The sequence below is a fragment of the Xenopus tropicalis genome, chromosome 3 (genome assembly GCF_000004195.4).
Source record: "Xenopus tropicalis strain Nigerian chromosome 3, UCB_Xtro_10.0, whole genome shotgun sequence".
In the NCBI taxonomy this organism is placed as follows: domain Eukaryota; kingdom Metazoa; phylum Chordata; class Amphibia; order Anura; family Pipidae; genus Xenopus; species Xenopus tropicalis.
In genome coordinates this window covers 120,524,083-120,550,981 of record NC_030679.2, presented here as the reverse complement: position 1 = coordinate 120,550,981, position 26,899 = coordinate 120,524,083, and the positions used below count along the sequence as shown (strand labels likewise).

The 26,899-nt window shown below is 40.0% G+C and overlaps 1 protein-coding gene across 3 annotated transcripts in view; it reads left to right on the top strand.

The window, feature by feature from the left end:
• Positions 1-2,018: 2,018 nt before the first annotated feature.
• Positions 2,019-26,899, top strand: part of unc5d (unc-5 netrin receptor D) — a 365,567-nt gene continuing 340,686 nt past the window's right edge. For all 3 annotated transcript variants that reach the window (XM_031899262.1, XM_031899263.1, XM_002932956.4), the window contains exon 1: positions 2,019-2,921. In XM_031899262.1, the coding sequence (XP_031755122.1) occupies positions 2,828-2,921 (94 nt within the window). In that variant the 5' untranslated portion in view covers positions 2,019-2,827. The remainder of the gene's footprint in view (positions 2,922-26,899) is intronic.

The window sequence follows — 26,899 nt, the reverse complement described above, 5'->3', positions numbered from 1 at the left end:
TTTAGAGCTGGAGCGCTCCTAGAGATGCATTGTTGTTTCAGCACTGGGCAGCTCCTGGAAATGCATTGTTGTTGTTTTAGAACTGGACAGCTCCCAGAGATGCATTGTTGTTTCAGCACTGGGCAGCTCCTAGAGATGCATTGTTGTTTCAGCACTGGACAGCTCCTAGAGATGCATTGCTGTTTCAGAGCTGGACAGCTCCTAGAGATGCATTGTTGTTTCAGCACTGGGCAGCTCTTAGAGATGCATTGTTGTTGTTTCAGCACTGGACAGCTCCTAGAGATGCATTGCTGTTTCAGAGCTGGAAAGCTCCTAGAGATGCATTGTTGTTTCAGCACTGGGCAGCTCCTAGAGATGCATTGCTGTTTCAGAGCTGGACAGCTCCTAGAGATGCATTGTTGTTTCAGCACTGGGCAGCTCTTAGAGATGCATTGTTGTTGTTTCAGCACTGGGCAGCTCCCAGAGATGCATTGTTGTTGTTTCAGCACTGGACAGCTCCTAGAGATGCATTGCTGTTTCAGAGCTGGAAAGCTCCTAGAGATGCATTGTTGTTTCAGCACTGGGCAGCTCCTAGAGATGCATTGTTGTTTCAGCACTGGACAGCTCCTAGAGATGCATTGTTGTTTCAGCACTGGGCAGCTCCTAGAGATGCATTGTTGTTTCAGCACTGGACAGCTCTTAGAGATGCATTGTTGTTTCAGCACTGGGCAGCTCTTAGAGATGCATTGTTGTTGTTTCAGCACTGGACAGCTCCTAGAGATGCATTGTTGTTTCAGCACTGGGCAGCTCTTAGAGATGCATTGTTGTTTCAGCACTGGACAGCTCCTAGAGATGCATTGTTGTTGTTTCAGCACTGGGCAGCTCCTAGAGATGCATTGTTGTTTCAGCACTGGGCAGCTCCTAGAGATGCATTGTTGTTGTTTCAGCACTGGGCAGCTCCTAGAGATGCATTGCTGTTTCAGAGCTGGACAGCTCCTAGAGATGCATTGCTGTTTCAGCACTGGGCAACTCCTAGAGATGCACTGTTGTTTCAGCACTGGGCAGCTCCAAGAGATGCATTGTTGTTTAGGATTTGACAGCTCCTAGAGATGCATTGATGCATTGTTGTTTCAGCACTGGACAGCTCCTACAGATGCATTGTTGTTTAGGATTTGACAACTCCTAGAGATGCACTGTTTTTTTTAGCACTGGGCAGCTCCAAGAGATGAATTGCTGTTTTAGCACTGCACCGCTCCTAGAGAGGCAAGCATATCTGAGCATGTCAGCTTTCAATAATAGATCCATGCTGTTCATCTGGAGAGCTCTTAGCATGGCATTTCTGATTAATAACATTGCATCTGATACCTACTGTCCCTACTGGCAATGACAGCCTTTTTTATACCAGTCCAAAAAATGGGAGTCCTAATTCTCAAGCAGTTTTGGGTGATACAGAACTCAGTACAGTTCTCCTGTTATACCACTGGGACACTGATCAAAACACAATGACTATTACTGCTTATTGGTTGAGAACTAAATATTTATTTTAAATTCTAATGAAGCATGTGAGCTTGTATAAGTGAGTTATGCAATTAACAATTATTAAACACCTACATTATGTAGAACTCTAAACAAAATGTGGATTTCTGGTAGGCATTATTTCACTGTATGTAGTTAGGGGAAAATGTATGTCTTATTATTACTATTATAAATTACACTAAAATAAACACACACACACACACACATGCACACACACACATGCACACACACACACACACACACACACACACACATATTGTTTTCATACAACACAACTGTGTTGTGTTTATCTCCTTCCAACTCAGCTTTCTCCAGGCACTGTCAGAAGTCAGACAGGAAAGGCACACAATCCATTTCGTAGACAGGGGCAGTGCCTCAAGCCGCACCTCCTACCTACTCTTTTGTGTGTCCATTGGCTGCTGAGACAGTGTAGCTCATGAATAATTCAGCAGCATCTTGTGGTCTGGGGATGAGGATGCTGAACGCTGGCAATACTGCTAAGGGAAAGGAAGGGAGACAGAGGCAGATTAAGCTGCAAGCGCTGAATAAGCCAAAGCTTCATCAAACCAAAGGAGGAGGGTATTTAAAGTAGCACATAGACAAGTGAGACTAAATGCAGCAGAATATGTAATACAGAGAATGAAATGTAAGAACTGAGCAGACCGTATATCAACTCAAAGACTAACAAACATCAGGAAAAAAGAAGAAGCAAGCACTTACAGTTCAGGAGAGAACTAGCAGCCAAACATGAATGTAGTGAAGAAGTGAACAAAACAAGGGTGAATGCAAGCACTGGAACTACTAAACCCAAAGTCTGCCAGGACAGCAGAACTTGCCGCTTTTGAAGACAGAATGAACTGGATCAAATAGCATCTACTGCAGAGAGTGAGGTGCCCAGAGAATGCAGAAAAAAGCAAGAGTATGGAGCAGTGAACAATCTCAAGAGACACAACGCTGTTGCCAATGGCATAAAAAACCATAACCAGCTCTAGACCAGCCCACAAAATAACACTTATAGAGCAATTCATCTTAACCCAATAAGGACAGATCCTAACCGATGTCTATCCTGCACACATGGAGAATGCTACGGCTGAATGAGCAGTTTATGTGCAGTGGGTGAACGCAGAGGATCCACAGAAAAGTACAACGTGGCAGTACAACATATAAACCGCAGTCAGTATCCCAAGTACTCTGACCAACAGGGGAAATCATCCAAGGTTGGGGCTCTCACCCTTTTTTTGGGAGGAACAAACACTATAAAGGAAAATATTTTTGTTGACTGAAGAGGCTGCGAGAGTACTCATTTAGCTTAATGAGGAGAATGGAGACACAATTTGGGCTGTTCCTGCTGCATTTGACTTTGCTGATTATTTCACGATTCAGCCAGGCAGAAGCTGCACAAAAAGGTACAGGTTGGCATCTATATCCTCTGCTTGTGTATATTTGAGTAATGAGGACAGGTGCGGGGAACAGGAGCAGGTGTAACTATAATATGTGTTTATGTGCAATAGGGACATGTGAGTGTATCTGTCTCAGAGGACACACCTGTTTTAAATGTGCCTTGGCTCCATCTCACTTGTTATGCAGCTGTGGCACAATCTATAACCTGGATCTATCCATATGGAGGCATGCTTCTATATATAGCTGGCAAAACCTTTCCATGCTTATAAATACAGTGACAACACGCTCCTATAACTGTGTGTTTAACCACAATACATTGAGGCTGGGAAATGAACATATTCTGAAATATATGTGGCTGCAAAAGTTAAATAAATCCTTCACACACACTCAATAGAATGTTATTTAAATGCATGTGTTGTCTATTATTGTTCCCTGGCTGCCCCTTTCTTTTTTCTTTTGCACATTAACCATTTTATTGCAAAACCTCGCTGATGCATGAGGGAAAGGGTTAAAGACACTAGCTATGCCGTCTCCTTGCCGCGGTGTATCTAGCTCCTAATCTAATTTCACCACAGCCACTTCCGCAGTAAGAAGTCAGGGCAATAAGGTAGTGCTTTATATGGTAATTGGTATTAAACTATTCACATATGAACTTGAGGCTAATGAGTTGCAGGCTCCAGTAGTTCAATTTGTGTGAAACATGTGTGGGTAGATATTGTAAATTGAATTGTTTGCATGAGGTGCCAAGAGGATGTGATCCGAGTTTCATGTGACATTGTGGGGGTAGAACGGAGGACTGGCTAAACTGTTGTGCTTGTTCCATGGTCATGTTCGAAAGCTATTGCTTGAGCTATAACCCTACACTCCCGTAACATTGAGTTAAAGTGCCAAGGTTTGAATGGCGCTCAGTGAACTGTAATCGGGTCTGTAATTTCTGACTATGAAAGAAAGACATTGGTTTCGGTTTGGCAGAGATTTATATGACATTACTGTAGAGGCATATGCAAGAGGTAAAGGAAAAGGGGGCAGTTCTGCATGTACAACATACTGTAGTCTATATATATATATATATATATATATGAAACCACTTATATGTGATTCACCAATTGCATGATGCCACACATATTGTCTGGTTAAAAATCCGCTTCAAAATACCCAGTAAAACAGTTTCCTGTGGGTAAGTAGAACACACATGGTTAGCATTGATAGATCTTAGTTTATATTGCCAGAGATGTAGTATGTATTTAAATTTGGCACTCAAGAGTATCCCGTGTGGGACCTGTGCCATGGCCCTCTGAGTACTATATATACCTAATATTAACTCAGAAAGAGTCTTTATTTTAAAAAAATGCTTAGAAATCAAAAGTATGTAAAATCACGATGACCAGCCATTTCAATGGTGTGTTATTCCATGGAGAAGCACCTAGTGCAACAGTTAGCTCTGACAAAGCAACAAAGAAGGAGCACAACACTGATGGGAAAGTGATGACAAATCCATTATGCATAACATAAAAGCTTTTAACATGTGTGTGTCTCTGGCTGCCGTCGGTTCTCTGCTTGTCTGGGTGGCTTGCCGACTGCTGCAGCTGTATTTGTCTCTTCCATTTTAGTCATTGGTTGGTTATGCAGTAGTATGTTTCCTAGAAATGGGCACGTTAATTCATCTTTGTGCTGCAAAGAAACTTGCTTTACGATGTAGTGCAGAGACCGATCTCAATGATAAGGTAACATGGTACTATATAATAATAACCAAGACATTGTGCCTGAAGGCCCTCCAAATAAATAAGTGTTTCTCTGAGAACTCTCATCTATCCTGTATAGAATGCTCTTCCTTCTTCTTCCCATAATTATCCCATTACATATAAAGATTTTATGGCTTGTTTGCTAAACTGCTATTTTTGCTGCCCACAATGCTCCTGTCCCCTTTGTAGTGACCACTGAATTGAGCTCTGTAAGGGGCAACTTAAACCAAACGGTCAGGCATGTGGTCCAGCCATAAAACCTCCACTTGTGCACCATAAGATAGACACATAGTTCAAGACAAAATAGATCCCTGCACTTAACCCCTATAGATAGTGGTAATTAAGTACAGGGCTCCCAATGAGCACTGCTGTATTTACCTTGTGTCATATTTTTAATTTGGCAGAAGCTAGAGGGTACAAATTGCAATGCAATATGGGTAGGTGCAATTTTGAGCACCAGCATGTTGCACTGTACCCATAGTAACTAAGTCAATGAAGAGTTTTTTTGGGGAGTATGTTACTGACTTTAGATCAAAGAGGATTTAGTTTACAGATGTTTCTCTGGTACCCAGGCAACTGGCATTCAAAAATATACAGTTAACACTCTCCCGTGGTTATCCTACCTTAACAACCACTCAGCTGATAAAAATAACTGGCAACATCTGTAGTGCATTGCATGTTAAAGATGGTTTTAAGAAGCAAAAATCTGTAGGCGGAAAACACATCATAGAAAGCTCCGTGTGTAATAACATCCTTCTATTTCTTTAGCAATCACAGGAACAATTAAGCCTCTTGCAAGCTTTGTAAATGTGAGGGAGGGACGTCCTTAAATTCTATTAAATGAAGAGTTCCAAATGGATTTACGCTATTGCATATGGAAAATATGCACTCCTCATTCAGCACAAATGAATATGGTGAGCCCGTACTCCGAGAGCATTAGGATTGGGTCATGAATGAGTTATTCTGCCTGTGTGCTAGTATTATATATACATGTATACCCATCCTTAAATACAAATGATCACAGAAGGTACTAAGTTTACATTTGCTTTAATGCTTTGTTGTGATTAGTGGTTTAGCCAATATATGGGTCAGTGCTAATGACTCCTGAAATGAAAGGTTCCCTGAGATAGTAGCCCTAAAGGCCCACAAGCAGTGCAGCATGGTAGCCCACCCTCACGGAGAGCATGTGTGGATTAATTGGTAGATGGCACATTCTGTCCCACCAGTGATCATCTAAAGAACCTGCTCCTTGAGGACTGTCACCCTAAAAACGTCCCATGTTGTTGGCTCACATGTCCAAATTCATCCCTAGATTCTCCCATTGCCTGTCAGATCTAGGTTACTAAAGGGCATTGACTTTCAGCATCAGATTTTTCAAAGAATATATATAAAATACATGACATGGAATGACATAGATGCCAACAGAGCCTAGCACATGGCTTTTGCCCATGGGAAATGCCATCAACCCTAATGATATAATGTTGTTGGGTAGAAACCTTCTGCACTCAAACGGAATAGTGTTTATTTTTAAGACTGCTGACAGGTCATAGTTTGGGGATTTTGCTAATTAGCAGATAATTAACTTTGCTCCCTTTCCCCCAAGCAATATATATAGGCGAGAATTGCTTGAGGCTTTTGGGGGTTCCATGAGGGTCCAAGGTTTGCTGTGTTCCCTTTACTTATAAAATGATTAACACTGTTACTGCAGCCTAGGATATAATAATTATGATCATTACAGATTTGTAGTATGGTTCCTCTGCCAGAGACTTGAATTACTTTGTTAGGCCAAAGAAATTGAACAATAATGACATAAAATAGGGATATTTGTAGGATAGCAATGCTTACTCTGGATTGGTGTGATCAATGGACTCATGCCTTAGAAGTAATATTTAGCAGAAGGTTTATTGATGGCTGTCCTGGAAATCAATGTCAGTTGCCCCTGAATATGGGAGCATTTGTCATCAAAAGACTTTTTTTGTTCTTTTTTTTTTTTTTTTCAATTAACTGTAATATTTCTCCTAGTTTTCACATGCCGTTTGCTTTATGTTCCATAAAGCACAACTGCTGTTTGCTACGTTTCGAAGCAATATAATAATTGAAAGAAATTGAAATTGTTTGAGAGTGTTAAGCGCCATTCAATTATGTTCCCCCCATGAACATTAAACGAGCTGGTGTTTCTGCCAAATGGACACCCAGGCATGGGGGGGGGGGGGGGGGGGGGAATAACAGGATTTTGTTATTTAGCAGTAATGGAAATTCTACCCTGCAGTAATGGGTTTAGAGAGGATTTTTGTCCCTGATGATTTAGCGCTAAACATTTCTTGACTGTTGAGTTTCTATGTATTGAATACAATGTTACAGGAGGGGGGGATTATGTGCAGGTAATCAGCTCTGACTTGCATATTAGGATGCCTATGTCACTGGGTTGTTGGCAGGTTGTTTGTTTAATGTATTGAATTAGCAATTTAGTCATTTGAGTTTAATTTGATGTAATGCTTTTATCTTTAACTTGTTAACTGCATTTTTATGGGCACATCTTGGCACCGACACCCTGAGCTGTTCCAGATATATAATACAGTACATGGGTTATTTCATTATATGGACTAGATCTGACTTTCTCAGAACCCCCAAGTATAGTAGCAGCCAATATATATTAGTGTTGCCTATGAGGAGGTTCTCAAGCTAAACTAGATCCCTCTGCATGGACTAGTATGCATGGAGTTCTAGGCTGTTAAAGGTTCAGCCTTTGGGAGACCCATTTCTGGGCTTTCATGTTCAAAATCTTAATACATGTGCCTATGGGAAGAAAAGTAGTGTGGTTTAACCTTTGCTGTTGTTTAATGCAGTCAGCTGTAGTTCAGCTGCATCTGGGGGTTGCCAATTGGACCTACCTGCTGAATTTCAGGTTTTTTTTTCCCTCTTTTACTGAACTACAGGCTCTAAAAATCTCCAGCAAACTCAAAACCCCTAAATGTGTTTTTGCCACTAGATGTATATTGTTGAACCCAACAAGACTACAAATCCCAGAATCCCACTGTGTATTACAGTATTGCAGTTCTCACTGATGCTGGAATCTCAAAGTTGCCTGTTGGGTTTCCAAAAGGGCATTCTAATCTATTGCTTAACTCTGTGTAGCCTAAGGGGTTAACGTCTCATCCCCCTCAAAGCTTTTTCTACAACAACCTAGCATTTGCTGCTCCCAGTGGCGCAGAGTTAAATGGTAACAGTAAGTGGATTATAGGAAGGTGAAAGTGAAAAAGTGTTTACCATGGTGGGTGATTTATTGGTTTGTAAATTTTCAGCCGGGTGTTAGACACATTGGCAGTGGGTGAATTGTGAGAGTGTTCTGACTCCGTACGGCTCTGAGCCGAGGAATGAATCTGCTGTGCAGAACGACCTCCCTTTCATCATCTGCTTTGAAACTACAGTATCAAAATGCTTTTTTATTAAGGCCACAGTGATTGAAATGATCACTCACCCTCACCCACTCACCCTCTACTGCACTAATAGGCAACCCATATAACTGAGGGGGTTATATTAAGAGGTGGAGTAAAGTAAAAATGGAGTAAGAAACTAAGAAAGCATATTATCATTTTCTACCCATTAAAATGTGGCCAGTAGGGGGCAATCTTTCATTATAGCCTATAGATAAGGTTGAAATGTGTCTTTGGCAAAACGGATCTCTGCGCAAGTCTGCAGAGCATTTTTGCGCCAATAAAAGGAAAAATAAATTATACTTTTGAACAAGACATATGTTATTCTTTTAAGAGAAGACAAAACAGACCAAAACAATGCTGTCCATTTGCCATGTCCGTTGTTCAAGGCACAGTTGCTGTGTGTTCAAATGGGCATGGAACTGATCCCAAGGGTCCACATTTCACATAAGGTTTGTTGCAGATCATTGTGCCAGGGCTTGAACAAGGGGTAGGCAGCATAGTCATACAACTGGTAGGAGGCACTAGGGCCTTATGCATGTGCCTCTATTGCCTTCCGTAACTCCAGCCCTGGTATTGTAGAAACAGTGCACAGAGAAGTATTGGATTTGGGTGAGCAAGAGGAAGTGGGGGAGCAGTTTTAAAACTAGGTTTTGGTGGTGGGCCAGTGAGTGAGCCGTGCAACATGCCCTTGTGACATTTATACATTTCATGGAGCGCCCAACGCAGGAAGCAAAAAGTACTACTCACCTGAAGAAGGGAACCCTGTACTTAACAGCAGCCTAAGGCTGGTCTAAATACCAGAATGTTGGACTATCTTGTAGCACCAATAAGGGCTATTTGCGTGGATGCCATGTGGCCAATTCCAAAAAGAATTGTATCTTAAAGTGAGGGTTGAGGGGATTGCACAGGCAAACACAAGGGCAAAGGTGAATTGCATGCAAAAACACTATGCTTTGCACCGTTTTTTTGTTCTGTCCCCCCTGGTAAATGTTTTAAGACATACTTACCCGTGCTTGTAACAGGGCTCGCATTGCAGTGCATTTCCTTTAATAAGAAACTGCACAAACCGATCTAAAAAGTACCACACCCAATGCAATTCTGAGATCCCTGTACCATTCAGATAAGGAGAACTTGTTGGTGTGTTTTAGCCAATAGAATACAATTGTGTTTCCTACCAATTATTTTTATCATGTATTTGTACAAAATGCTTTATTTGATACAGAAGTGTGTTTGCTATCAGCTCTGCTGTGTCCAAACATCTCCGGAGCCAGGCCATATCTGCTGCTACTGCCTATAGGTTTGGGACAAACTTTTATAAACCCAGCCAATGTCTTCTCTTAGTAATCCTCTAATCATTACCAGCTATGCTGTGAGCCCAGTCTCTGATATTACTACTGTTTCTTGCTGAGCTTTCATTATCTACTTTCTACAGATAAGCCATTGCCTCGTACTGCAGCATAGACGCCAGCATGTGATTTAGTCTATAGACCACCATCATCATTTTGCTAATTTTATTGGAGGGTACTTACCATGTTTTAACCCTATTATTAAAGAAACCCTATTCCTAGGGTTATTATTTGCATTTATCCTCAGATTCTAATATATGATAGTGCCTGATACAATGTGAAATGACTAACACATATAGATATTACTCAGTTACAATTCTAACATGGGTGAGCCAGTGGGTAAATGTACAAACCACTCTGTTCCTTTACCATACATTTCATAGAGCTTTTGCGGCTCCGTGCTGCATAATACCTGTGTCTATTTCACTGCTGGTATCCCATGCTGCTTTGCAACAGGGGACCCTCATAACAATTATACTCATATATGATTCAAGCACACCGGAGGGCTATCTTAACAATTTACCAGCTGTGCACTGATGTTACCTTAAGACATTTCATGCAATTTTTTTGCTTCTCTTTTCATGTTGGAAAAAACTGTGATTCTTTTACTGCCCACTGTAACCTTCGTTGGTGATCAAATTGCTGTAAAACGGCAGTTGGTGCTTACTTCTAATTGCCATTATTTTAAAGATGCAAAAGTAAGAGTTTAGTTTCATTTTCCGTGCGCTGATTTGGACAGAATAGAATAACAAGTGAAGACTGAAATGAGCCGTCTGGAAGGCACCTTGCTGCTTACCCAGCTCTTGCTGTTGGTCATTTTCCAACAACATCACCATCATCATCATCGTTATCATTAAGTAGGGTCTTTCTACAAAGGACAGAGAGCTGCATGTTGCCTTGGCTAGGCAGTTCATGGATATTCTTTGGCTCTCCTGCTGCTTCTGATCTATAGCTCTCAGCATTCGCCGTTACAAGGAGGATGCTGACATTGTAGTGCAGGAACAACTTGGCTTAAAGGGCTTACAAGAGTGGATTACTGAAAGGTTCAGTTGTAGAAAATAGAAGTTTTAGGAACTAGCAAAGAATGTTGAATGAAGAAGGCAGTATAGTTGTGCAAAACAATGATCCCCAGTTCAACTTAACATCAGTTTTGCTAAAAAGTAGTGATGAGCGAATATTTTCGTCAGGCATGGATTTGCAGTGAATTTCCCCATTTTGGCGAATTATTTTGCGAAACTTCAGTGAAAATTCGTCGCGCAGAATTTTTTTGTCACACGTCAAATTGGACGCAGTCACGTCAAAAAAAGGGCATGGTCGCGTCAAAATTGGGCATGGTTGCGGCCACAAAAAAAGATGCGGGCGACAAAAAAATCACGTGACAAATGCGTTTTGCTAATTTTGTGCCATTTCGTGAATTTTCTTGCTGTATCGCGAATTTTGTGGCGAAGCGAAACGGGAAAGATTCGCTCATCGCTACTAAAAAGCATTAAAACCAAACACTCTTAGCTTAAAACAATGGCAAAAAGGCTCTGTCTGAAGGCCAATTAGGATGGATTTGCTGTTCTACATATTATTAGAGCTATAGCTAAGTGTCTGATACAGCGATGTCCATACATGGATGTTTATCTGTAACCTTATTGTGAGTTAGGGGGGCCCTCACCCAAGGTGCAGTCTCCAACTGGGTCTTGAATGGATAAAGTCCCACAATCCACTGCCTAATTAGGTAAAATCACCACTAGCTGTGACACACCTATAAATAACCTGATGATTGTTGGCCATAGTTTTAACCCATGTGGTGGCAGCACAATGCCCTGCTTTCCATTCCTTCTGGCTAAAAATGAAAATACAGCAGCCGATGACACATACAGAATTTAATGTCGGTGTTAACAAAGCTTGAAAAGGATATCACACGTGTTGCTTAACATTACAGCTACAGAGAACCTGACATCACAACACAATTACAATTACAAAAGGTCACTGTCATGCAAGCATAATGACTCTCGTTGACAGGCTGGAGTCCAAAATCGGCAAACTGTGAGTGACACTGGGCCACAAAGGGGACATCTCCTGAAACAAACATAAACTACTTTTTGACATAGGTGTTATCTGTGCAAAATGTATTATTTTTCCATATCTCAAACTTTCAGTTTGAGTCTGTGAATTATTCAAAGTAAAGAACGCAGAGCAATTATCACACACACAGAAATAAGAGAAGTGTCTCTTTGAACTGGGGAGTTTTCTTTAGAAACAGTAATACGACAAAAAAGTGTGTCAATTTCAGGATTGTTTATTTAAAACCCTTTCCAAGGTTTGGGCAATACCATTTACCCGTGACTGCACACAAAGGGGTGTATTTATCAAATGGTGAAGGGAAAATAAACAATATTTTCTATTAGAATTTGAATTCACTAGCTACACACATAAAGGGATGAGCAGAAGCTTTTTTCATGGAGAGTTTTGTCCAAATACTATTTTCTTTGTATTTGTCCATAGGAAATGATGCCTATACTGTAAGCAGATTATTTTCTATACCGATATTTAACTGGAAAAAAAAAAAAGATGTCAAACAGTGTGATATCATTAGGCTCAAAAATACTCATCCTGTCACAAACAGGGACTGGTGGCTTTCATTTCTATCAATGACAGGAGGCACAGGGGAAGGGGGTATTGGATGTTTCCACCACTGGCAGAAATATGCCATTAGGCTTGCAGCCCTTTCATCTTATCTCTTGTCCTTGCTCACATCTTTCCCTTTGTGTCTCACCCTCTTCCTATAAACCCACCTAACCCTGGCAGCACCTTACCAGGGTCAGGTATATATATATATAATTATTATTATTTATATAGCGCCATCAGTTTACACATTGCTTTACAGAATAGAGAGGAACAAAAGAAGTTAACATGTACATATAAACTATACACAAGAAGGGTTAGCAGTTACATTGGATGAGGATATACAGTATATATATATATATAATATATATATAGAACTTGAAAAAGACCCCAAACAGGAGCTGAAATATCGCTGAAATGTATTGATTAAAGCACTTTTAGAAACACAGATACTGGGGAGTCAACTTGGGCAGAAAGGTCTACCTTGGTCTCATCTAAATGATCTAAAAATCTATTCCCACATTGCAGTGTAGTCAACTCTTCCATTCAACTTCCATTTTGGTTTTATATAGTCCCTTCTAGTAATGCCTACCTCATATTCAGCTAAATAAATGGAAATACTGCAATTGACAAAAAGACTGAAGCTTGGGTGAAAGTTCATCTTTTTGTAGCACAGTGTTCCACAGCACAAGGCTATAGGGACCTTGTAGAGGCTCAAGGACAATAAGGTGAAGGTTCTACAATGACCTAGTCAAATCCTCAATGTCAGTTTAGTTGAAAGTTTGTGGTACTGTTTGGCCATTAAGGCGCACAATAATATGACTAACCTAACCTAGACAACCTGGAGTTAACCTGCCAGGAACAATGAGCACAAATAATTCCATCCAAATGCTTAGAAATACAAGTACAATGAGATTACAAATTTATTATAATCTTTTGTAATTCAATAAATGAGAAAACTAGAGCCAGAATACTGTTTCAAGATTCTCTCTCTCTCTCGCTCTCTCTATATACTGTATATATATATATTGCAAAGCCAATTAACCATCCCTTTTTAAATTTATTTCCTCCGGCTGAATAATTTGAGCTCCCAAAACCTGTGTACTGTTAGAAGACATCATATCTTATCCTGATATGTCCCATATGGTGACTTAAAATTCACTTTCATTAAAACGTGTCTTATGTGCAAAAAGGCTCATAACCATAAAACAGCTCACAAGGTGTCACTTAGTCAATTCCTAGTTACATTAGCACATTCGCAATACACCCTTTTAGGCGGTACCGGGGCATAAAAGCCCATTAAAAACTGCAATATCGTTTGTAAACAGCCCTAAACAATTAGCAAAGAGGCTCCCTCTAATCCAGGTGCCTTTAGATGCAGTTGTATCCAGAAGAAACATCTGAGGATGTGACACATTAGTATCTCAGTAACTGCAGTCATCAAACATATCCCTAGGCTTTACCAAGTGACATTACACTCAAGGTCATTTATCATTTTTTTTTTATATTCAGCTAATTAAGAGTCGTTCAGCAATTAGAGACAAACCAGTGTGTGGGTGTAAAGTGCTGTTTCTTTATAAAGAAGCTGAGTGCATGAACTCTTCCTCTTGCAAAGCTATAGGCTATGGATACAGCTGTTCTGCCTGCCCCTACATGGCTGTGGACTGGTTGACAGGACGTTCTGTATGCTTCCTCTATAGTTAAGAAGTGAAGTGCTCATACTCAGTTTTTCTTTCTGCCCTCCTCTGTGGTGGCAGTCCCTTGCATTCCACCACAGGCGAGTGCAAGGAAGAAATGCATCCCAGAATGCACCTGGGTTTGGTGCTTACATGCACCTGTGTTAAAGGAGCAGTTCAGTGTAAAAATGAAAATGGGCAAAATAGACAGACTGCGCAAAATAAAAAATGTTTTCATTATAGTTAGTTAGGCAAAAATGTAATCTATAAAGGCTGGAGTGGGCAGATGTCTAACATAATAGCCAGAACTCTACTTCTTGCTTTACAGCTCTCTAAGCTGTTAGCAGTCAGTAACCAATCAGTGACTTGAGGGGGGGGGCATATGGGCCATAACTGTTCAGTTAGTTTGCATTTGAATCTGACCTGCGTGCTCACAAACTAACTGAACAGTTATGTCCCATGTGGCCCCCCCTAAAGTCATCGACTAACTAAGAAGTTAGAGAGCTGAAAGCAGGAAGTAGTGTTCTGGCTGTTATGTTAGACATCTGGTCACTAAAGCCTGAGTAGATTACATTTTTCCTAACTAACTGTATTAGAAATATTTTTTATTTTGCGCAGTCTGTCTATTTTACCCAGTTTCATTTTTACATTGAACTGTTCCTTTAATACGGCCCCAATAAAGAATGGGATGCATTTCTTCCTGAGTAGTGATGAGTGAATCTGCCCCATTTCGCTTTGCCATAAAATTCGCAAAACGGCAAGAAAATCCGCAAAACAGAGAAAAATTTGCGAAACGCATTTATCGCACGATTTTTTTGTTGCCCACGATTTTTTTTGTTGTCCCCCTCCCCAGTCTCACTTTTACCTGTGAATTGGGAGCGGAGGACACTCACAGGCATGGAGCAGGGGCACAGGCATAAGCATAGGAGATACTATACAGATGGGGAAACAAAGAGATCATTTACACATTTAATCTGCTCAGTCCTGGTTTGTGTTTATTTAGTGGTTTGGTGTAGAATAAGCACAAACAAGTAAAGATATATACCTGTACAATATATATATATATATATATATATATATGACTAGGGCAATGTTTTTGCATTGCCATCTTTGTCCTCTGACTTGTATAGGAATTGCTCCAGCGCCGGTGCCACTTCATTTAAATCTACTTTGTACACCTATTAATATCTCTTTGGCAGGGTATAATCTACTTGCGAAGAGGTGACACATACAATAGCAAGGCTTACGTTTTCTGGGTGGTTAGTGGTAGCAAACAGCATTAAATTAACACAGCATGTTAGGCAGTTCAAAGCCCAGACACCGTGAAATGCTTTAGGTGTCTTCCTACGGTATTTGATTGCATGGTTTATTATAAGATGAATACCTACTTATAATGGCCCAAGACCAGGTAAAAAGTTTCAAAGATCCCACTTTCTAAATGCTCTTGTTCAGCAAAGGCCACCCTGATAATCCTTTTAATCAGAAACTCTACTCTTCTAGCGCAGGAAAGTGCAATTGTGCACTCTATACTATCAGTCCAGGTTCAAGCACAGAAGGGAGGGGGAGGCTTTAGATCTGGCGCCTCGGGTGGGAAAACACCAACAAGCACCCATGAAAATGTGCTTTGAAATAAATGTGTCTGCAGGCTGAATTGCTACTTTGTGCACACATTTATCTCCCAGCATTTTAGATACATACTTTTTTACATAGTTTTCCAAAGCCTAGCGTGCAGACCAAGGTCATTTCATTTTAAGTGCATGGTAGCATACATTCACCCCATTAGCCTCTAATACTGTTGTACTGTGGCAACAATTATCTGTTTTTTCAATGTCATGGAGAAAATAAACAGATGGGGCTGGATGTTTTTGTTATCACATTCCATGAAATGTTCTCTATATTCACTTAATTTTGCCTTGAACTTGCTTTTGAGTGATGGTGCCAGCACAGTGACATGGAAAAATCCGACTGAGGCACGGAGTTCTTTTGTGGATGCTGGAATAGGGAATTAAAAAGGCAGTGTGCGATTTTTATAAACTAAAAGTTTCATTTCTCATTATAGCTATCTGATTGATCAATGAAACCTAATGGCACAAGTTATTCCGACAGGATGAGTAATTCTGACCAGCAAATTATTTACATTATTCATTGATACATTTGCCATCAGCAGGTCCTTGTTCTGGTTTGACAGGGATAGGTATAGGAAAAGCAGTATATATTGTATGCTCCAGCAGTGGAGGAACTCCCATCCCTGAAATGCAATATCGTGCTATCTCATTATATCAGAATGCAAATACAGTGAGGAAATGTCACCACTGATAAATTCTCCTGGCAAAAGTCATATCAGGGAAGTTGTACTGTACCATCTGGTGCCACCGCAATGTATCATGGCTTCATACAGCTTCCCTGGCAATGCTCATTCATCATAACAGAGGTGCCAAGCTCTGCAAGGCCAGAGAGGAGGTAGAACATGCTCTTTGGCTTTCATGTTATATACACATTCGTGGGGCTTCTGTTTTCCTATTTCATTGCTCTGTGGGTTGTGTTATTTTTGCCAGAGGTCCAGCATTCTTGCGGATTGTGCAAACAGGATGAGACTCTCATTGTTCACATGCTGATAGGCTGACCTGCAGCCAAGTTTTTCAAAGAGACACAAGAGATATCTTAATATAGATTTTAACTATTGGTGGGAAAAAAAACTAAACCAGTACTACTGTGGGAACCTTCAGCTGTTCTGAACTAGAATCTTTAGCAGTTCTGACAAATCCTAAGGTTATTTGGGTTGCTGGGAGTTTAAAGCTTAGTAGCTGCTGCTAGAGGTAGTCAGCTAAAACATAAACATGTCTAATTTGTGTATTTTTCACCCCTCAGATGGGGACCTCAGTTTCCTGCATTCCTTCCTATGATCCCCAAATGGAAACCTACCCAAACAAAAAAGTAATCTTCTTCTCTGAGTACAGGTATGTGACCCATTATCCAGAATGCTCTGGACCTGGGGTTTTCAGGTCTTTCCATAATTTGGATCTGCTACCTTAAGTCTACTAAAAAATTATTTAAACAGTAATTAAACCCAATAGGATGATTTTGACTCCAATAATTAATTATGTCTTAGTTGGGATTAAATACAAGGTACCATTTTATTATTACAGAAAAAAAGGAAATCATTTTTAAAAATGTGAATTATTTGATTAAAATAGAGTCTATTGGAGATGGCCTTTCCGTAATTTGGAACTTTCTGGATAATGGGTTTCCGGATAAGGGGCCCAATACCTGTATTTATTTTTATTATTATGCTTAATTTAGGGCATATCTGTAACATACTGTATATATGTATGGTGAATGTATGATTAGAACATACATTCACCATACATATATACAGTACATACATATATACAGTACATACATACTGTACACCAGAGAAGTGGAATTATCTTTCTTTAAAGCAGAATTTAGAATGTAAAGCATAAATTAGAATGTAAAAAGATTCTACACATATATCAGTTCAGATTTGGAGAATTTCTAATTCTACCATCAGTTTCAGATGTCCATAGAAGCAGTCAGAAGATTATGGGATGTTAATAGAAAAATAACGATGATGATAATCATTTATATAGTCTTAGCATGCACCAATGGAGCCTACAAGTTATTCTTTCAGATGCACTCTACACTAAATAGAGCTAGGGCATTTACATAGTAACATAGTAAGTTAGGTTGAAAAAAGACGTACGTCCATCACGTTCAACCATAATGCCTATATATAACATATAAAGCAATAATGGCCCCAATTTAGGTTATTCAATTTTTTTTTTCTAAATATACTTATAGAGCTAGGATTGTAGAAAATAATGGCAGCATGCCTTATACTATGCTGTGGGATTGGAATCTAGTAAAGTCACATTGGCTACCAATACCCTGTACATGGTTTTGGAATAGAAGCTTATGTTAAAGGGATTGATTTAATTACTGTCGTACAACAACAACAGAAAAACTATAATTTTTTAAGACAAGGAGGATATAGGAGACATATGCACCCGGCATGAGACACTAACATTGAACAGAGATTGATTTCTGTGATCTAGTTAATGGTGGATTTACCAGTGCTTACAGCCATAGTCATTACACTAGCTGAATGAGTTTGAAGTCAGTTGGGCCTGACACTGCTGATAATCCTCTAACATCTCATTACACAGAAATGAGTTCAATTTCAGCATCAAATTGCAGTGCAAACAGGGAGACAGAGCTTGTGATATGTTCAGTCAATGCAGCAGCAAGATGGGAATTAGTCTACACGCTGCTAGGGAAATCTTAAGGCCTGTTAGATCTGAGGATTAGTTGCAGCAGTGTTGCCTTATGGGTATAGTGGCACAAACATGGTACAAACACAGCACTGTGCAGCTTTGTTTTCGTGATTGCCTACTGGCTTGCCTTAATTCTATTGCTTACTCAAGAAACCTCAAATATTTCTAGGGATTGCAATATAAATATTCTGTTAATCAGGCATTCTGCAAAAATAATGACTGTTAGTCTAAGGCAGTGGTTCCTAAACTGTAGAGGTGACCTCAAGGGAAGCCAAGGGCAAGGGAACTCAGCCGAAAGGACAATCGAGTGGGATTTTGGGATTGTGCTCTTCTAGATACACCCAGAAGCATAGCATGAAGGTCAAAGACTGGGGATTTGGGAGTGAGCAGTAGAGATGTAGCGAACTGTTTGCCGGCGAACTAATTCGCCGGGTGTTCGCGTTCGCGCAAATTCGCGGACTTTTGCCGATGTTCGCCACTTTGGGTTCGCCGCGTTTTTTTTTTTGGCGCTGCGTTTTTTCGCCTTGGTTTTTCCGCCGCGTTTTTTCGCTTCGTTTTATCGCCTATGCATATACATAGGAATAGCTTGCGTTTTTTTTTTTGGCGTTATTTTTTGGCGTTTTTTTTGGCGTTTTTTTACAAAGTATTTTTCAGAGAAGTGGTTGCCCTTGATCCCCCTCCTGCATGCCACTGTCCAGGTCGTGGCACCCTTTAAACAACTTTAAAATCAATTTTCTGGCCAGAAATGGCTTTTCTAGGTTTTAAAGTTCGCCTTCCCATTGAAGTCTATGGGGTTCGCAAAGTTCGCGAATATTCGCGAGTTTTGGCGAAAGTCCGCGAACGGGTTCGCGAACATTTTCGGCGATGTTCGCTACATCACTAGTGAGCAGTGGTTTGCCATTATATGTACTGCTGGAATTATAGTTCATAAACATGCGCTAGTGATGAGAGAATCTGTCCTGTCACACTTCTCCGAGAAATTTGTGTAACTTTGAAAAATTTGTGAAACGTGGAAAATGTTGCGTGACAAAAAAATAGTTTTTGACACGTGTGACTTTATTTTGTTGTGCGACGAATTTTTGTGTCTTTTTGCACCCGTTTCTCAAAAAAAAATCCGCCAATGGCAAAACGCGGAAATAAGCCCTAAATCCATGCCTGGCGAAAAATTTTGCTCATCACTAACAGGCCTGGAAGAAAACAAAGGTAATCAGATTGCATGAAAATGTGACAACAAAGCTAGAAAGTTCAGCTAGAAGTGCATTAGCTTAAAGGCAATTGGTTTGATATGAGGGCCAACCAGCAGCTTGCATTTGTTGTAATTATCTCTGATTCTTCTGGTCTGGTATCTGTACATCATCAACATCTGACACCTGCATGTAGAGAGGCAAAAAACTACCATTATCCCAATTGTATCCTAAAATATCCCTCTATGGCATAGACCCCCCCCCAACCTATCTTACTCATGAGCCACAGTCAAATGTTAAAAGACTTGGAGGTGCCAAATAAGGGCTAAGATTGGCTATTAGGGAGCCTCTATGCACACTATCAGCTTACAGGGGGCTTTATTTGGTAGTAAATCTTGTTTTTATTCAACCAAAACTTGCCACCTAGTCAGGAATTGAAATATAACTATCTGGTTTGGGGGCACTGAGAGCAACATCCAAGGGGTTGGTGAGCAACATGTTGCCCCTGAGCCACTGGTTGGGGGTCACTGCTCTTTGGCATAGACCCCTCAACCCATGGCAAGCATTCTGTAAGCTGTGACAATGAGAAGAACCGAAAAGAAACCTCTGCTTGCCACCTGGCGCAAACTTATAGGGTGGGTAGGTGGGAAATACTGTAGACCCCCAGCCCCCTGTGTACTAATTAGTACCCCCTAAAAACCCCAGCCTACTGTCTTTCCTTTGACCTTGCACACCAGTCCCTCTACCTGCACCACTAACACTTGCTTCATTAATCTCTTCTTTGTCTGCTTCCCCATACCAAGCAATTTTGCCTTACATTTTTTGCCTGCCCTACTTCCTAGCCCCGTCAAGGCTCCATCCCCCCACTCTGTGCTCCCAGTTGGAGCCCACAGGTGTGTTGCATTTATCATACATTTCTTTTATGACATGGTGGAATGGAATTTTATGATAAAACTAATAAAAATGTACATTAAAAATAATAATAAGTGGCATCAATGTTTCTCTATTTATATATTTCCAAAATGGAAAATAAGAAGAAAAATGTTTGGAGAGGGCCAATGGGGATTTTAGAACTAGAATGTCCCGGCTGCCAGGGGATGCTGGGAGATCTAATTCAACAACAGCTTGAAGTCTGTAGCCCAGTCCTGCTTTGGAAGGCTTCACTCTGCCAGATGTCTTATTGTCTTTCAGATGCTGCTAATATAGATTTGATGTTATATATTCTAATGAGAATATTGTTTTCCCAACACTTATTTGCAGATATGTTTTATTTTCAGTGGGAAGAGAGATATTAATGAGTTTCTTAATTCCTGTGTGTGTTACATGAACCTCCTGCTGAGAAGAAGCCACTAAACAGGCACCTGCTCCTCGGTTATTTAAAATATACTCAATCTGTTAGCATTTTGGCACAACGCATGTTCCAGCACAAAAGGATGAAATACATAAAGTGCTATTTATATCTCCAGCTCACAGTTCGCAAACATGCCCTGGAGGCACATTACAAACACATTATGGTGCATTATCCACAGATAATCCTCATCCCAGATTAAGATCAATGAGTTGCAGGACCCTCCGGCAGAGAAAGGGTTCAGAGGCAGAAATGGATTTGCCTTAGCATATAAAATGTTCCTAATTAACAAGTGAAAGGCTCTATTAATATCTCATCCATTAGTAGATCCTCCATACAGAGTGCCAATTCCTGCTTACATGTAGGCCATCTTCCAATATGCAGTAAGAGTGCCTAGCGCTGCACGATTAGTCTTTAGTCTCATGTTTGCCTTTTCCTATGAAATGGTAAATCTAGAAGCAACTATAGGAAAAGCCAGTCCACTGCTCGGGGCCTTAGACATTATTGGGGGCCAGTGGGGCACTAACTGCTGTAGGATCCAGCAACTTCTAGTTATGTTACAGGGAAAGTGGATTCTGAAAACATAGATATAGAATTTCAGAGTAACAGTCAATAATAAGCCACTAATAATTTCTGTCCCAATTTGCTTGAATGGAATAGTCCACTCTGCACCCAGCATGAAGGTGGCCTGGAAGGGTGGTATGAGAACAATGCCATAAAGTCATAAAACGTGAATATGAACATGTAGACAGGTTTATTTCCAAACCCATGCATATCACTTCATCGCCCTGCTCCCCCATGTCAGTACATATGCTTCCCTGACCTAATCTCTAAGTACTGACCCAGTACAGGACTTTTTGTTTCAGCCACTAAAGAGGTCAGGACCCCTTTAGCTCATATTAAGACAAGAATATCTAGAGCGGAAAATAAGCATGCACCCCAAAACTCATTCTAGTTACCTTTAAAGCTGGGATTTTGAATGTATCTAGGAGAGCATATAATCTTTACCCTCAAATCTCACCCCAAATTGCCTTAAGGCTGCATAGTAACCCCTAGCAACTGGCCAATGCCCTACTAGAGGTCTAGCCTCACAATTTGATTACCACTGCTAGAGTATGACTGCTGCCTACCGGACTCTCCCAGATTTATACCCCAGGTTAAAGTGGAGTTGAGTGCTTGGTCAGTGTCTAATAGAATGTGGACAGTGTTTGATGGAATCATTGGTGACAAAAACCCACAATCCACCCTGTAAGGTTTACATCTCTGTGTCTAAAGTATGATCTTCTTCATTTTCATATTATACTGATCTTTTAAAACATGTAGTTAAATGATTCATAGGATTATCAAATTGAATCACCCAGGAAACACGCTCCAGGTGCCAAATCCATTTCTTCTGTGTTAATTTCCACTCTGTGTCATTTAATATTGTCCGCCACCCGCTGATATAAATAATAGGGATAAGAGACACAGTAATACTGTACAAGGTCCCACTGGGGTAATATAGGGAGGTATAAAACCAGAAACTCCCTTTGTTTGGATGTGTTCTGAATGTGCTGATATACTGTCTGGGGCCTCCAGTAATCGATTCCGACCTCTCTTGAGGGTTGCCTCTGCTCATCCTCTGCATAAAGATTTGTAATTCCATTTTAATGGCAGCACAGCACTAGGGTATAAATAGTTATACAGTAATGTGCCAGGGTTAGACGATCCATTCTCGGAGTCAGATATATCGTGTTGTAACCATGGCACATGCTGCCTTTGCACTCTAAAGATATTTGCTTTCTCCTTGCTGGATTTACTGTGCAGTTTGGCATTTTCGACTTGTTTTATTGCCTTAATGGCTGTGATATAATTACTTTTACTAGCACTAAAAGGTGTTTGGATATGTAAACAATAAGATGTGTAAGTATACATTGACATATTCACAGGCAGGCTCGACAGGCATACGCCGGGCTGCAAATCTCTATGTTTCTCAAGGGGGTTAAGCCTTCATTCTCGTCTTGTGAAGCCTACACTCCGTTCATCTTGGAGATGCTACTGGTGCAATGTTCCTTACCTTGAACAGTCATTTAAAGAGACATTATACTGACAAATGATGGATCCTGAAAACAATAAAAATTCTATATGGCTTTTTCTGCGGAGTAGTACAAGAGTACTCCAGTGCCCGAATGTTGCTTTGTTCAAAGGTTATTGCTCCATAAAACCATGCAAGCATTTTTGCCATTTCTATGCTAATCTGGCCACTTTGGGCACTGTTTTACTGAGTGATGATTAACTGTTGCTTTCATAAAACAAGCCGTAGGGCAGCTCTAAAATGCATTATTAAATATGCGTCTCACATAACAAAGGGCGTTGTAGTGTAATAATAAGGTGTAACAGTCCATCGATTTCAACCTTTCAGAATATATATTTATATATACGATACGTAGATTTAGCACTCCTAAGCGTAGTCCATAGACCCTGGTGCTACCAATTAAGCATTAAAAATAAAAATCTAGTGAATATTGGTGCATATATATATACTGTATATAGCGAACCCAGGGTGGCACTCTGCTTCAGCTCTTACCTCGGGTGCAAGGTAAATGATTTAAATATCCAAAAAAAGACCAGCAACACCGAGTTATATTCCAAAAAGATCAATCATGTACGTTTCGGTCCCTTTCGGACCTTTCTCAAGGCAACCATGCTAACCAACCCCATGTTCTATTTACTTTGCAGCATTAGTTACATGCTTTACTGCAATAGTCACTTTATGGCATGTGTGCACTGATGTCACTTCCTATTTGCTGGTTCACTAGGAATAAATAGAACATGGGGTTGGTTAGCATGCTTGCCTTGAGAAAGGTCCCGATGGGAACTGAAACGTAACGTTGGCTGTTCATGGGTTTTTAATACACGATTGATCTTTTTGGAATATAACTCGGTGTTGCTGGTCTTTTTTTGGATATATATATATAGGTATGGAACCTGTTATCCAGAATGCTTGGGACCTAGGGTTTCCCAGATAAGGGATCACCAATGCATAATTTCACAAAAAATTTTAAAAATTAATTAAACCCAATAGGATTGTTTTCCTCTAATAAGGATTAATTATATCTTATTTGGGATCAAGTACAAGGTGTTTTATTATTATAGAGAAAAAGAAGAATAACTTTAGGAGATGGCCTTCCTGTACTTAATACGTAATTTCCAATGATATGCTAGGATTTTCTGCTTCTACTTGCTTTCACATCTGTATTGATATTACTACATACGCCATAAAGATTTCATGATATGCTGCAAATATTGAATAGTTAACATCAAGGAACTAAGTCTTATGCACTCAACCCTATGGAACACATGCTTGTGGTTTCTGCGCCTCTATGTAAAGGAGGTAACCAATAAAATGCTCTGCATACCTAGCTAATAATAAGTGATGCAAGGCTCTGCTCATTTAGCCACTGGATAACACAGAATTGATGCAATTCTATTGTCAGTAGGTGTTGAGAACACTGAAGTGATGCAAGTTTGAGATCACTTAGCTAGAGTCTTAAAGCTGATGCAACAAATCTGAGTCTAAGGTGCATGGAACTGAAATACATAATTCTGTCAGCAATCCGTTCTTACCCTTCGAAGTACTGGCTGTGCACTTAAATTGCACTGATTATCTTGCACTTTCTCTCTAATGATACTCCCTTTGTCTAAGTAACTCTACATAAATTAGATTTAGGGAGCCGTAGCCCAAGTGCAACGCTGGACATATTCCATGCTGTCGCCTCTGCAGCCTCCTCACTGATTCTGAGCAGTTTCTGGGAGGGGAATGAAGTGTTTGTGTATCCCTGCAGATGCAGGAATCAATAATGATAAATAAATAACAGTCAGATATGATTTATGGGTAACCTGCGAAATTCCCTCTGACTTCTGAAGAGAAAAGAGCAGGCAGAGAGCAGATCTGAGTTAACCTTTTCATAGTACTAGAGACAGAAAACAAGTAGTTCTAACTGCAATGATGGAACGAGCAAGGTAAGCAAAGGGTACAATGGCTCGCTTGATTCAAATAGAGTAGGAGTATTACGGCAAGACCATAACATACGTACCAGAGTGCATCACTGTTGAATCATCTGGCTCAAAAGTTACGTAGGCAATATTAAAGCTAGGCATATAGTGGGATGCATATTGATTAAAGAGATAAGACCAGTGGAACTACATAGGAAAGAAACCAGCAGGACCGAGGAATGATATAAGCACCCTTCATATGAAAAGGCCTGTGGTATGCGCAATACTACGCTCTGGAGCTGCAGGGGAAATGATTTTTTAATGATATTTTTTCATTGCTGGAAAGCTAAGCCACAGAATGATTTTATTCTGAAGGAAGATTTGCACTTATGAAGATGTTAGTTTACAGAGAACCTTCTGCCATTGGAAATATTCTGCTACATCATTTTTGTAGTTGTTTCACCTTCACCCCTTTCCATCTGAGCCTCAACCTACAGTTTATAGAAACAGTTTGTTTTATAAATAGTTTACAGTTTTGCTATTGTAAGAACCTATAGGGAACATCACATACTTGGCACTGATACATGCCATACCCCATTTTAGAAGAGTTTAGAGCAGTCATACTGTACTTAATATGCTAAATGATAGGGATGAATTTGGTTTTGATGTTTTAATTTTCTGGTGCAAGCACTCTCTTACTTTATTCTTACAACTTTACCATTAAATAGAATATGACTTGAGATAGAATCTCCTGGGAATAATGGTTTTCATTGCTTAAAGGAAAACTATGCCCCCAGAATGAATACTTAACCAACAGATAATTTATATCATATTAAGTGGCCTATTAAAGAATCTCCCCAAACTGTAATATATACTGTATATATATATTGCCCTTTTCCATCCTTTCCCTTGATCCACCACATTGTGATGGTCTGTTTTTTCCCTCAGAGATCACCTGACAGGAAATAATGCAGCTCTAACTGTAACAGAAAGAAGTTTGAGTATAAAAGACAGAACTGTGCCCATTATATTGGCTGATGTGATCTAACATGTATGTGTGCCTGGGTTTGTTTGTGTGCACTGTGAATCCTATGATCCCAGGCAGCCCTCAGCAATTAAAAATACGGTTTTTATTTCTGATTACCCAATGGTACATAATACAAAAAAATTATATTTTTTCTGAAAATGGTTTATTTAGATGAAGCAGGGCTTTACATATCTTATATGTGATATATTTTTATAGATATATTTTTATAGAGATCTTTTTACAATTGCTTAACAAAGCTCAATGTGCAAAGGCTGAAGAGATCCCTATACTTTTACACCTGAAGCTGCCAACGCCTTGCCAAATGTTAGCCATAAACACAATTACTCTTTGGATCTGGGGAAATGCTGCATTGTAATAACAGCATGGCAAATTGTGCTGATCGGTTAGTATACGAGGCCCTTGTTGAAATGTATCTCAACACATTGAGGACAAGAGATCTGTGTGATTTTTTGGAAACACTGTATGAGATGGCAGCTGGCCTTATCATTGTTCCACTGCTCAGGAGGAAGACAGTGCAGTGAGCTGGCCATAGGGAGTGTGTCTGTAGGGAATCACTATGTGACTCTCAGTATTACAGTACCAGTTTATATTTGTGCAGATGGCTCTAGGGTATACACTCTGCAGAACGAGCATGTCGCCATCAGCCTCAGAATCATTACCAATCATTACCTGCTTTGTATTGTTTTACTGCTGCTTTAAAGTTGGTCTGTCATCATTCTGCTCGATTTCACATAGCATTGATTTAGTGTTGCAATAATTAATCTACTTTAATTTCCCATTTCCTACACCAAGGATGGGGAACCTTTGGCACTGCATCTGTTTCATAACTACGGTGTTCATCTCTAACAAAACCCCTGCGTTTATTGCCCACTTTAATGTAAAAAGGGCTGACAAACCTGTAAACAGTGATGTGGAATTATGACAAGTGAAGGCAGTAAAGGTCCCAGTGGTTCTTCAACACTTACGCAACACAAATTCTAGTTTTGTGACTATGAGTCTTTCCTTATACATTCCTGTCAGCTGGCTTCAGAGCATTACAGAAACGGGCACACCTTAGGATACAATACTTTTGTAATAATCTTTGTTAACAGACATATTGTAAATACATTCAAAATATTTAAAACGTGTTCAGTGTAATTTTTGCACAATTTCAGCAGGAAATTTGTACTGGACTTTAGTCTACTTGCAGTATAGGATTATCCAATGGTACATACTATTAGAAATGTATATTTTTCACAAACAGGTTTTTTTTAAACAAAACAATGTTTTAAATTTGGCTATTTATGTGATGTATTCTTTTTATAGAGAACTACAATGCC